General features: G+C 48.7%; 4 protein-coding genes across 4 annotated transcripts; 3 read left to right on the top strand and 1 right to left on the bottom strand.

Annotated features, from left to right (window-relative positions):
- Positions 1-1100: 1100 nt before the first annotated feature.
- Positions 1101-3211, top strand: FIBRA_03216 (uncharacterized protein; the record flags this gene model as incomplete). The annotated part of the gene is made up of 5 exons (XM_012325061.1): positions 1101-1181; positions 1237-1369; positions 1428-1777; positions 1832-2665; positions 2729-3211. The coding sequence occupies 5 exons, from the start codon at positions 1101-1103 to the stop codon at positions 3209-3211; spliced, it is 1881 nt and encodes a 626-aa protein (XP_012180451.1).
- A 192-nt stretch (positions 3212-3403) lies between these two features.
- Positions 3404-5151, bottom strand: FIBRA_03217 (uncharacterized protein; the record flags this gene model as incomplete). Its single annotated transcript, XM_012325062.1, has 11 exons — positions 3404-3460; positions 3518-3686; positions 3737-3801; positions 3853-3988; positions 4037-4167; positions 4223-4375; positions 4423-4473; positions 4529-4702; positions 4754-4885; positions 4965-5042; positions 5095-5151. 11 exons carry the CDS (start codon positions 5149-5151, stop codon positions 3404-3406), a joined length of 1203 nt encoding a protein of 400 aa, XP_012180452.1.
- A 252-nt stretch (positions 5152-5403) lies between these two features.
- Positions 5404-8888, top strand: FIBRA_03218 (uncharacterized protein; the record flags this gene model as incomplete). The annotated part of the gene is made up of 10 exons (XM_012325063.1): positions 5404-5488; positions 5547-5687; positions 5738-6754; positions 6808-6875; positions 6937-7140; positions 7198-7393; positions 7481-7534; positions 7592-7701; positions 7798-8725; positions 8776-8888. 10 exons carry the CDS (start codon positions 5404-5406, stop codon positions 8886-8888), a joined length of 2916 nt encoding a protein of 971 aa, XP_012180453.1.
- A 373-nt stretch (positions 8889-9261) lies between these two features.
- FIBRA_03219 (uncharacterized protein) lies at positions 9262-11380 on the top strand (the record flags this gene model as incomplete). The annotated part of the gene is made up of 22 exons (XM_012325064.1): positions 9262-9323; positions 9380-9458; positions 9517-9530; positions 9580-9639; positions 9696-9737; positions 9798-9807; positions 9865-9882; positions 9941-9966; positions 10033-10058; positions 10106-10140; positions 10195-10219; positions 10274-10285; positions 10343-10358; positions 10412-10451; positions 10510-10610; positions 10664-10723; positions 10784-10811; positions 10862-10919; positions 10977-11001; positions 11053-11176; positions 11231-11284; positions 11342-11380. The coding sequence occupies 22 exons, from the start codon at positions 9262-9264 to the stop codon at positions 11378-11380; spliced, it is 954 nt and encodes a 317-aa protein (XP_012180454.1).
- Positions 11381-12239: the final 859 nt, after the last annotated feature.

The following is a 12239-nucleotide window of genomic DNA, read 5'->3' on the forward strand; positions in this document are numbered from 1 at the left end:
GGTGGGATGAAGTCCCTCTCCTCCCGGAGATCGGATGGGCAGGAGCCTGCGAAGCTATGCGAAGTACGCCACTACTACCGTCAGCTGAGTCAAGATTCACGACGCTGATTGTGGCTGAATGTCACACATTTGAGTCGCTATCGTTCGACACAGGATTCAGGAGGGGTTCGCTATGCAGATTATTCCGGAGAAATTAGAAGAAGAGTGTGTATGTTCTTCACATGGCCATGGTGGTTATTGTGTCAATTGGATATGGTGATCTCCTACCCAAGGCCACTCTTGATTGAGGTGTAGTCCTCAAAACACACTTATGAAGCATTCAAGTCGCTCTCGTATTTTTCATTCGTACGAAACTTACACAGTAGTGATCATACTTGTATTTTGTATCATGCATGATTTATTGGTATCTAATTGGCAGCGGTTCGGACTGTTGTCCAAGCGAGGACTCTCAAAGACATCTTTTGGCGCGACGCAGTGTCCTGGTGGCTTTTGGCCCACTGGAAATGCCCTAAAAATACTTTTTTTTTTCGGTTCGAAAGACCGCGGACAATACAGGACAAAACGCTATATGGATAGAGAGGGATGGTGGGTATGCGAAAAAGGGATCTGGAGCGATCCATTTGTTAGCCACGAAAGAGAGTGCTCTCTCTGAGCTCGAATTAAAGAACATACCTGGCGGGATCCTTGAGGTGCAAGAAGGAGAGTACGCACTCCTATTTCCTCTACCCGCCAGGTATATCACTCTTTTTTGTCGACCCCCTGAGTTCCGTCAGCCTCCAAATCGACTCGGCGGGCGATTTGCGAAAAAAAAATTTTAAGCTCAATTTTAGAGGGGGAGGAGCAGCCGTAAGTTCAGTAATTGCACTACTGTTGCGATTGCATTACTGGTGCAGTGATAGTAGTCCTATGCAACACAGATGGTGACTTTGGTCGATTATGGCCATATGAGGATCGCGCGCGGTGGTTTGCGCCACTTCTCTGCACATTTAGTGCGCCCGGGCCCTAGGCACTAACGTTTACTTGGCGACCTGCTTATCCTACAGGGTCTCTTGGTATATTCTACATATTTTCAGACTGTACGTGTTTTCTACAGCACGGAAATGACCCTCTCGTCTTTTCTACTTGGGGCGGAGAAGAGGATCGTGATAGACAAGGGGTTAGATGCGATTTTCAATTCGACGGTAAGATGTCCTTCAAGCTACTTACACAATATGACTGTAGCTGTTGCTCTAACAGACCGGTTCACCAATGTCTACACGTGCAACATCTGCATCCGAACACGGTGCGAGCAGTGGAAAGCGTAAAATGCCTTCGAACAATACGGATGTGAAACCGAAAAGACATAGGACAGGAAAGGACGAGGAACCAGGTGCGATATTGTTTTGGTCGTATTACGGCTGCAGGCAGTGACGCTGCTAATATTCAAGAACTGTCTTCGAACACGACGAACCCGGTAGTCAAACTCACAGAAGATTTGTCCAATCTTGACTCAGAGCGTGCGAGTGAAAGGGAAAGTAGATCATCAGCCTCCACACATCATGATGCCGAAGTACCGACACCTCACATTGCAGCTCTAGCTAATGGTTCGGGGAGTTACCCCAGCAACTCAGACGATGAAGGTGACATGTCCCAGCTAGTTCACGAGTCACTTATCAAGAAAGTCAAGGGAGTTCATGGCGTGAAAGCGAAGTATATACCCGAGAATGAAAGCTCTGAACAGAGAGATGCCAGAACAATATTTGTTGGGAATGTTCCTGTGGAGATTACAAAGTCCAGGGTATGCTGGTAACTATTGTTATTATCAAGTTTGATTTCTCATGCACTGCTGTAGCCGTTTCAGAAGCAATTCAAAAGGCATATACTGTCTCAGGTTCCCGATGCGCAAATCGAATCAGTACGATTCCGCTCGGTCGCATTCCAGAACCCCACATCAAAACTCCCCACTTTGGACAGTGTATCATCCAAAAAGCTAGTTCCAAACCCACATAGTGCGCATGGTGGGAAAGAGGGGAGACAGCATGATCGCGAACGTGCGGCTTCTTGGCGGAGTAGAAAGGCTGGGGACGAAGAAGAACCTGGGTCTGTCAAGTCGTTCCTCACACCGAAAGAGAAGAAGCGCGTCGCTTTCATTAAACACGAGATTCATTCAGGTGTTGATGCTGTGAACGCGTACGTCGTCTTTGCACATGCGCCTCCAGCTCCTAGTGCGCGTGCTGCCAATGTGCCTCCCCCACGACCCATTATGGACCCATACGAAGCGGCGAGTTTGGCGGCGGAGCGATGTGATAGAACTGTATTCATGGACCGAACAATTCGAGTGGATCGAGTCGGAAAAGGTCACGAAGAAGACAGCCACAATACGGAAGGATCGCTAATCGGCGACCCGAAGGCAACGGTATTTGTGGGCAATCTAGACTTTGGCAGCAAAGAGGAGGATTTGAGGGTGTTTTTTGAAGGCTTAGTAATTGCAGAGCGGGGATCGCCTACCGCGGTCGCGGAAGCTGAAAGTGAAGATGAAGACTTGGACGACGATGAAGATGAGAGGGTGATACATACTTCCAAAGACGATCAACGCAATAGGCAACAGACGTGGGTCAAGCGAGTGCGCATCGTTAGAGACAAGGATACGCAACTCGGCAAGGGATTTGCGTATGTGCAGTTTGTAGTATGCCTCGTCTACTTCATGCATCCTTTCGGTTATTTGTCCTCATCTTGTGTTTTCCCATAGGATCAGGAGTGTGTCGACGAGATACTAGCATTGGAACAGGACCGACTCAAGTTTGCCAAACGCAAACTGCGAGTACAGCGCTGCAAATCCGCTCCTGGAGGTGTGAAAGTGACGTCCAAAAAATCGAGACCTCCTGCCGCCACCGCTGCAAAATCTTCAGCCTATAATCGGCCTCAGATGTCATCCGGAGGCCCGACCCATGGCGCGCCTTTGCCTAAAGGCGACTCAGAGCTCGGAAGGAAGATCTCTCATCTACCCAAGGAGGAGCGAAAGAAGGCGAAAGCTGCCGATGCTGATCGGGTAGCAAGGCGCCTAGCGAAGAAGAAAGCCAAGCTACTTGCGGAGAAGGGAGTGAAGCCGAGGACGGACAGAGAAAGGGTGAGGAAGCGGCCGGGAGAGAGGAAGGGAAGTGACACCAGGAGCAAGCGCAAAGGGAGAGTGAGGAGCGGTAAGGCGTTGGGAAAGATGAACATAAAAAAATAGCCTTACAGAAACCCACAATGTTGAGTATCTTCGAAATTCCCTAGGCATCGCGCATTCTCGATCCTTGCGATACTGAGGGTTTCCTGAAGTCTGAGTAGTGATACAGTGAAAGAGATACGGTACAAGGTAGGTATCGCGAAATAGACAGTAAAACAGTTGAATCGCCCTGAAAATGTCCCGTCCGTGCACGTACTACTTTTTGGTTTTCGCTTTCTTGCCCTTCTCTGAGCCTTTATCTTTGTCCTCGTTCTAAAGCACATGATAAGAAACGGCGTGCTGTATACGGAACCATAAATCTGAGTGTACCTTGCGTTTTGTTCCCTTCCCCCTCCCTTTCCCCTTTCCTTTGTCCTCATCGTCTGTTCGGTCCTGAGATGGTTTGGGCTTCGCTGCGAAAAAGCCATCCAGGCGGCCCTGTTGCTTCGCGTTGAGGAATTTGGCTAGCTTTTCAGCACCCTTTCGGACACGCTCCTCACTTGCATCAAGACTCAGAAGGGTTCTCGGAGACGAAAATGAGCTACATACTTGAAACCTTTCTCAGTCACCAGGAATTGCACAAGGCCGTCAGCATCCGGCGACTTCCATTCAATCTAGAATCGAAATCAGCTTATGCGCATCTAGATGTCATAGTGTCGGCTAACATCAATCTGGTCCGCTGGTGTAACATCAGGCTTCTCGAAGACTTTCTTGGCCTCCTCCCATGGCCACTCCTCTGGTATGGAAATCCCGCCCTTTTTCTTCTTCCCGTCCTCTTTAGCCTCTTCCTTAGCTGCCAATCTGAATGAAGGCATGAGGTTTTAGTTCATTCGAGAGCCATTCACGCACTTTTCTTGCAAGTGCTCAATGACAGCACCGAGATTACCGTGTTCTCTGACTAGTTTGAGGGCAGATTTGGGCCCTATACCTTTTATTGGCTCAAGATAATCACAGCCGAGAAGAATACATAGATCGATGAACTAAACCAGAACGCATGAATTCGAAAAGATATTGAAAGAATGAAGAAGTATGCACCTGTGACATATTCATCTCGAGACCCTCAAGCGCCTTGTCAAGGTGGATCTCGCTAATAGGCTGTTTTCTGGCTTCAGAAAAAGTAAGATGGCGATATAATACAGGTGCGGAAAATGTGAGGGTATCCATGTCTTCTGACCCAGCAGCATATACCTTGAATGACTTGAGTATCATGAAAGGTCTGGTGTGTGTATACGAACCTTTCCACCTCGTGCGAGCTCTGCACACTGTGCTTCAGCTTCAGATGGAGCCTAGAAATGAAATTGTCACCAGGGCAGATATCGGTATCCATGTTCATTAACCCACCACAACGAACGGAATGCCCATCAAACCGAGCAATCTCCTACACTCCTCGTTATGCTCCCGAGTGACTTTCACGGTACGCCTTGAGAAACGATCCACGTCTTCTGTTGTACCCGTTTCCTTGGCTTCCTCCCCTTCTTCCTTAGCTTCTTCCCTACGTGCCAGACGCTTAGATAGCTGAGGGATATTTGAGAAAGCGTAATTTCTAAAGGAAGAGAGAAAGCGCACCACACCAGCTTTCATTTCAGGAGGCTTCCCATCGAAGACGTACAGCGGCTTAATACCATTCTCAACCATCCGTATGGTACGATAGAAGAAGCCCATGAGGTGGCTGTAACCATTCAGAGTGAGCACAGGCGGCTGTCATGTAAGAAACTTATGCCTGCCTAGTAGTTTCCCCCGCATCGTTAGTCAATAACTCGCCATCTTTCTGGCGTACCGCGATCAGAAATTGGTAAATGGACATCGACGCGTCAATGGCGACTTTGCGGCCAAATAGGGTCTTAATGTCATGCTCCTGGTGAAAAGCGTTTGCAAGGAGCCTGCATAAGAACTGACTGAGAACTTACTTGGATGGCTTTAGGAGCATGCTCCACGAGCAGACTGGTAAGGCCTTTGATACCCATGCTGTATGAGAGCGCAGATTTGTAGGGCGAGACGCGGCGGTCTTCCGAGTCAACAAGACGCGTGCGTGATCAAGTATGAGTGGCGCGATGTGACCTGACGCGCTCATAACGTCACGCTGGGCCCGATCTCTGGAGTAGTACTAAAACTATCGGCGAGAATCCGAGTTATCCGACAAACGTCACTTTCTACTGAATCTGTACGGCTGACATTATACTACCTCGGAAACCAAGACGGCCTGGAGACCTCACACTATGCATCTAGAGATTCCTGAAGTCGCTGTTATTGAGAATGAGCTTGGTAGACGACCTGCAAAAAGGCGCAGAATTACCGATGAATGTGTGTGATTTCTCCACGTTGTCAATGACGGTCCTTAGCTCAACAATGACATTATCAGACAACAACCCTAGTACAAGACAAGTCATACTAGAAGAACTAGATGTCGAGATAGGCTTGAGACGGCGTTTGTCCGAGACCATTCATTCCCGACTCACTTGGGCACTACTTCTCCAAAAGGCTCTGAATTCTACACCAAATGGTGTGGCCACATGCTTTGGGTGGTACGCTGTATGCTGAAGAGAGTAACAGGCACGAACCATACTGTATCAAGTTTCAAAGACAGTGCTTTGGCAACATTAGATGTCCTGGAAGAGCCATGTCGCCTCCTCTACGAAAGGGACATTACAGTCTACGAAGAGACTATTCCACTGATACCCCAACCATCCACAGCGCTATCTATGCCTGCCACGGACTTTCATGTTGCTCCGCGACAGGGCTCATCCCGCGCACGCGGTCTTCCCCGTGCCACTCCTACGCTCCCGAAGAAATTACTCTTTCTCCGAAATACAACAACCGATCCACCTACTATTGCCAAGCTTGCATGTCCAGACTGTGGTCGTTCAGATTTCTCCAATCTTCAAGGTCTGCTGAACCATTGCCGACTCCGGCACCAGCGCGAATTCGGTAGTCACGATGAGTGCATACAGAATTGCGCGGTACTCGTGCCTGATGATGAGCGCGATTGGATAGTGGCGAATGGTACAGAACTAAGCGGTATCAGCCTTCCCAGTTTACGAAGGTTGTTTGAAATTGCAGTTGGTGGTGACAGCAATGTCGTGGTTCCAGGCATGCAGCCTGTAGTGGATAGCGATGTGCATTCGGAGACTAGTGCGGACACAATCAAGGAGACTCAGCTTCCACCACTACCAAGTACGCATATCACACGAACGCTGGGCCACCATGAGGACACTCCAGCACTTGCACTTTTCCTCGGCAGGGCCCCCAAAAAGCGCATTATTAATATCCATGGAGATCAGGACCAACTAGTCGATATTGTAGGTCTCGCTGACGAGTTCAACGATCGGTCGTTAGACGTTCAACGCGGATGGCGTATGCCCTATATCCACCGCAGTGTCGCGACGGTTGGCCTGGATCCTGAAACCTCGCCTGTATTCACTACACAAGGACAAGAGGCGTCCGACATCCCAGCAGAATCTAGATCATCATCCAACATTCCCACTCCTACATTACTTAACATTACTGGCACTAGGTTCCATATCGTTGCGCGCATATCAGTCTTGGATTCTAGTCTTTGGATAACTCCGGGTATGCCCCTCGCATCTAGGATATTTCCGTTAATGATCCCTGACCTTGTGTAGAGCGCCGTGAGAGAGGCAAGGTGGACCACACTCATAAGTGGCGTCTCTCAGTTTCGTCCCCATCTTACGTGAGTGTTCGTCATTCCTCCGATTTCTTCGTAATTCACAGGCTCCTCTCGGTAACAATAGAGTCTACATATTTCCACGTTCCTTGCTAAATTAACCATCACGTGTATTACCGACCCACCGCCTTCTAGTCTTGTGGAACCAATTGTAATCACCGAGCCACCATTCGTCGTAACAAGCACCACGGACAAAGCCTTTCTAGCGAAACTCACGTTCTTATGGGTGGGTAGTCAAAATGCTGCTATGGATATTGAACACTGGGTAGATGTATGACTCGCATTTCGCGCATAGTGTCTTGTGCTCACAGACCCCCGTTGCGATTAGCTCGACCCCGTCCATCTTTCCCACCCTGTGCTAGGTGATAAGCAAATATTTGATATAGAGCTGGATCGGAACACGCAGCTATTGCCTATTCGTGAGGATGTTCGAAAAGTTACATGGAAGGACGAGAAGGTCGATGAGGTTTCTCACGCTGCCAATACGCATGCTGCGGGAAGTTCTGGGGTAGATGCTGAGGCTGGTATGTCTGGATCGAATTTGATACCAATACTGAGCTTTGGACTCGTGCGAATTTATTCACTGACACTCTGTGCCGTTTACTATGCAGGCTATTCCATCCTCTTGCGAGAGGTTCTCTCTCAAGTGCCGATCGCTACAAAAGGTATGTCTGCTGTTCGAGCAGTCCGGTTATATCGGTGAAGCATTGAAATTGTCGCAGATCTCAAGGGACGGAATAAAGCACGCTCGGCCGCAGCTTCAGTATCCTTTCTCGTCCCACATGCTTCGCGGTTCAAACAATTTGTGCTAGGCCGCCAAAAGGCAATCGAGGTATGTTTCACGCGACAAATACTGCTGTTGTACTCACGTGTCGTATGCTATCTCATGTGCTCACAAATGCTAAAATACAAACCATTGCGCCCATAGATGAGTCGTGCACGGGCGTTACTACATGCATACGAAGAGCACGTCGCATCACTACCTGGGAGTAAGGATGGGATTCCTCTCACCACTGCCGATGTCTACTTTTGGATGAAGGACGAAAACATCTTGCCCCGTGAGACCTCAAAGCGAGTAGCGGAGACAGCGAACGACGGGGATAGCTTGGAACGCGTTCCGGACAAGTACTGCCGTACGTGCGGACTTCATGAAACCCTGCATCCTACAGCGGCGCCGGAAGATTCGGCTACAATGGAAGTGAAGTCGCTAGGAACTGAAATCTCGCTTAAACATCCTGGTCCGACGGTATGCCGCGCTCAAGTTGTTCTACCATACCTCGACGTTCATCGACTATTGGATACTATTCCTTCGACCGCCACAATGTACGGTTTTCATCCGCACTTGTTTATGTCGGTGCCGCAAAGCCTTCAATCAAGACAGGCACCCACTCCCGTCGATTGGGTTACCATCGCAGATCCGCAGCTTGTCACTGCTATACGCTCGATTTCAGCCGAATGGAAACTTACTAATCTCACGCCAGCTGATGATGCTTTGCCGGGCCTAGGCCGCTTAGGAGGGAGTTTGATCGCCCGCGTGGAGTCACAGACACCATCGCGGAAGGTGGTGGATCATCTCGTACCGTGGGCAATGCTTGCAACAATAGTCAGGCCTTTGGTCCGGCTCCTAATTGAGCGTGGACTGACTGTGTATAGGTGGGATGAGGATGCCACGCGAACGCTGGGTGGATATGAGCGTGCGAGGGGGAAAAGAGGAACCACGCGGACCGAGCCCAGCGTGAAACGCTTGCTGACGCCATTGCATATCGTGCGCGGATTGATTTGGGGTGCGTCGACGGGGTTGACGGGGAGCGCACTGTTGTTAGGCCTGGCTCGTCTAGGTACGGCGGCCGGAACAGGTGGGTGTTGTCTCCCTAGATCCGATCAAAAAGCACATGACATATGGCAGGATCAGATCGTTCGGATGGAGAAGAGGAGGTCAGTAGTGGACAGAGTGCAGTAAAAATCGAAGAGGAAGAGCCTGTAGATATGTCCGGGCAGAATGCACAGTGCTCGGGATAGTTACTGCGAGCAAGAGGGGAATAGATGAGATGGCGGCACAAGTGTCTGGAACACGAGTGACTGTCTCAGAGAATGTCGCGTGCGACTGGATGTTGCCGTTTATAGCCAAGTCAATAGCGAGATTCATCCGGACGACCGCGACTGCAATCTTTCTTCCTTCTCGAAGGGCGTCGTCCGGGGACTGTAGTGGTATCGGAGGCAAGCCTGGTGCCTGGCCTATTTTCCCCTCCCTCAGGGCTTCTCTTCATCCTGCATTTCAGGGCCTCGGTTTTCCTTCTCCCCCGCTGTCGAACAGAGATTTCGAAAGTCTGGCACATCTCATTCATTTGCCACCTACACTCCTTTTCGCTCTTCTCTCTGCCCGCCCGTAGCAATGGATTCCAGCGCCAATGCCACCTTTGGTGCGGCATTCATTGGATTTGGAGCCTCTTGCGTGTAAGATTACTCTGTTTCATCTACCTGGGCAGTCATGTAAACTCGTCGACGTCTAGACTGCTGGGAACCCTCAGCACCCAGATGTACACCTACTTCTGTCGCTATCCGTTAGATCGTCCGTTTTACAAATGCCTCGTGAGTCGTCCCTACCGAGTCCTATTATATTAACCATTTTGACACAATTCGGTTGTAGGTTGCCGCGCTATGGTCTGTTCTCCTCCGGATAGTTCCCTCGCACGCTCTCACTTTAACACAGGCTACTGGAAGTTGTTGACCAAGCATTCATTTCTTACGCGGTCTATTTCTACCTTGTCACGTACGTGCATAAATATTATTCGACAGGGTATGCTCAGGCCAATCAAATATCTTTAGCAACTGGGACAACCCGCTCATTATTTTAGAAAGCCCCCACTGGTATGTGTGTCTGTAATTGGCGGTATGGAGAATCATTGTGATCATGCGACGGTCCTATAGGAGCCTCATCGTGAGTGTGTTGATTTTCTGATTGAGCGCTCCCCTTCTGATCGAATTCTATGACTAGCTTCAAGTCACGTTAGGTGTTCGTCTCCTCTCATCACTTGAGTCTCCGTGTATGGTTCACACTTTTCGTTGGACAGGCTACTGCAGGCGCTATAGTGAAGGCGTAAGTTACAAGTCTTTTTCAAAATGTAGCGGTGCTCATCCGTCCCTTGCTTGTGAACGTTCGTAGCTGTTTTGCCATGCGTGTTTATAGATGTGAGAAAGCTGTCTACGAGACATACGCCGCGTTAACATCTTCCCAGTCAGCAACAGTAACGTTTGGGTCACTGGGTTTATTGTGAGTTTTTTTGTTTTCAGAGATGAGATCGTTCATTTGCGAATTCCATAATAGCTCCTTCTCACGTTCGCACAATTGGGTACGCATACACTTTTAAATTTCGATCGAATCATAATTAACACTCATCTGTTAGCGATGGCATCTGGTAAGCTATATGCCTCATGGTGGCATCACTGATATGCTAATATGCCATTAATGACAGTGTACACGGCAAGGGCGTGAGCATTGTATTTTGCGCTGTCAGTGCGCGTGTGGTGACAGCTACGACCAGGTTTAAGATACCCAACCTCCTGGTACTAGCGGACATCAAGGTGAGTCTGTTCTTCCTGTCTCTGAGCGCTCCCTTCATGAGAATGAGAATATTACTAGGTTGTCGGAAGTATTTCCTTGGCCCTGGGCGTCGCCACAGATGTTGTCACTGCTATGGCGCTCTGCTATTTTTTGCGGAAGTTACGTACAGGTTACTCTAAGTGGGTTCGCACATGTTTTCGGGAACCATTCCATTTAATAATTATGGCGCTAGGGATGATTCACTTGTCAATAGCCTAACCCTTTACGCTGTGAACACTGGGGTACTCACCAGGTAACTTTATTTACTTTCATAATATATCACTACATTACTGAATGAGATGACCGCTTGCAGTGCGGTCAGCCTGACCACTCTTATCTTGGTACGTGTTAATAACAATCATGTTTCACTCAATCTCATGATCTATGGCAGTACGATATCATGCCACAGAATTTCATTTTTATGGGGCTGTACTTCGTTGTGAGCAAATGTACGCTTTTTGATCATATCGGTAAAACACACACTCACCACATATCTGTTTAACTAGTGTATGCGAATTCATTCCTCGCAACGTGGGTATCTGCGCATTCTGTATGCAAGTCAGTCATTGACTAGTTTGGTAGTCTCAACACACGTACAGTTTTACGTGGCCGTGGTACCGATGGCGATCACGCTACTATGCCGACCTTCCTGATGGTGGAGAAAGTTACTAAACATGGCCTGGAACAAGATACAGAGCTCACTTCCGTGCGTTTTGGTATAGCACCTTCTATCGGGAATGATTGTTGATCTGTATTTCAGGGAACTAATCTGGAAGTCGACGTGCATCAAGAAGTTCAAATTGCTAGGGATTCTGTGAGTCGCTTCTCCTTCCCTTCTCGACTCTGAAGTGGGTAACATATACATATGCAGTACTTCGTTCAGGAACACCAGTACGCCGTTGCGTGGTAGCCTGCACGTCCCTAAGCAATAAATCCTGCGTTCATGTTTTCTCCACTCGTGACAACCTTTTCGGATAGAGTTACCCATATCTGTCTTTCTCGCAACCAACAACAACGAGCGGGCTCTCAAAACAATCTGTCATTCCATATCAGCCTATTAGAATGCCCAATTTCCACTTCTCCGCGATCCCTTTATAATATCTTCGACCTCTGGTGTAGTGTATTCTTTATTTTGTATCCTTCCCTTCTACCTTGGTGCTTTGCTACTTGTGTATTTGTTACTTCTCACGTTTATGTACGGGACTCGCAGAATCGCAACCACATAGAGACGATCAACTCAAAATTTCGCTTCAGATCATTCAAGACCCACTGGTATGATCAGGCTGTGATCCTTGGCATAGATGAAATACATTGCCTGCTGTGGTAAGGCTGCGTAAGGGTTTGTTCGCGCTGTTCCATGCATATGATCGAGAACTGATTTTGTTTCTGGTGTATATCTTGAGTAAACCAATTGGACATAGCGCTAACCACGATCACCGTTGTACCGCACCGCTACCCCGCGTCTAGCCATTTTGCAGCAGTTGCTTCTGATTCTGCAAAGACTCTAGATCACCGTATCCATATCATATGGGAATACTGCAAGGAATCCCAAACGGTTAGAAAACGGCCTCCGCGCGGGTAGCCTCTTTCAAAGTTTCCGCGTCGGAAGCATGTCAGCCGCCACCGGAGGTACCTGGAAGGTCAGCTGAAGGAAGTATATAACCTGACGGATCTGGAGAATTAAAGTGGCAAAGAGCATTTCCATTCTTGCGTTCTTCCAAGGTCTGCACAGGTAGGTGACAAACCTCCTGCTTCCGTCCTCTCAGATT

Source organism: Fibroporia radiculosa (assembly GCF_000313525.1).
Source record: "Fibroporia radiculosa TFFH 294 genomic supercontigs, scaffold1815, whole genome shotgun sequence".
Taxonomy (NCBI): domain Eukaryota; kingdom Fungi; phylum Basidiomycota; class Agaricomycetes; order Polyporales; family Fibroporiaceae; genus Fibroporia; species Fibroporia radiculosa.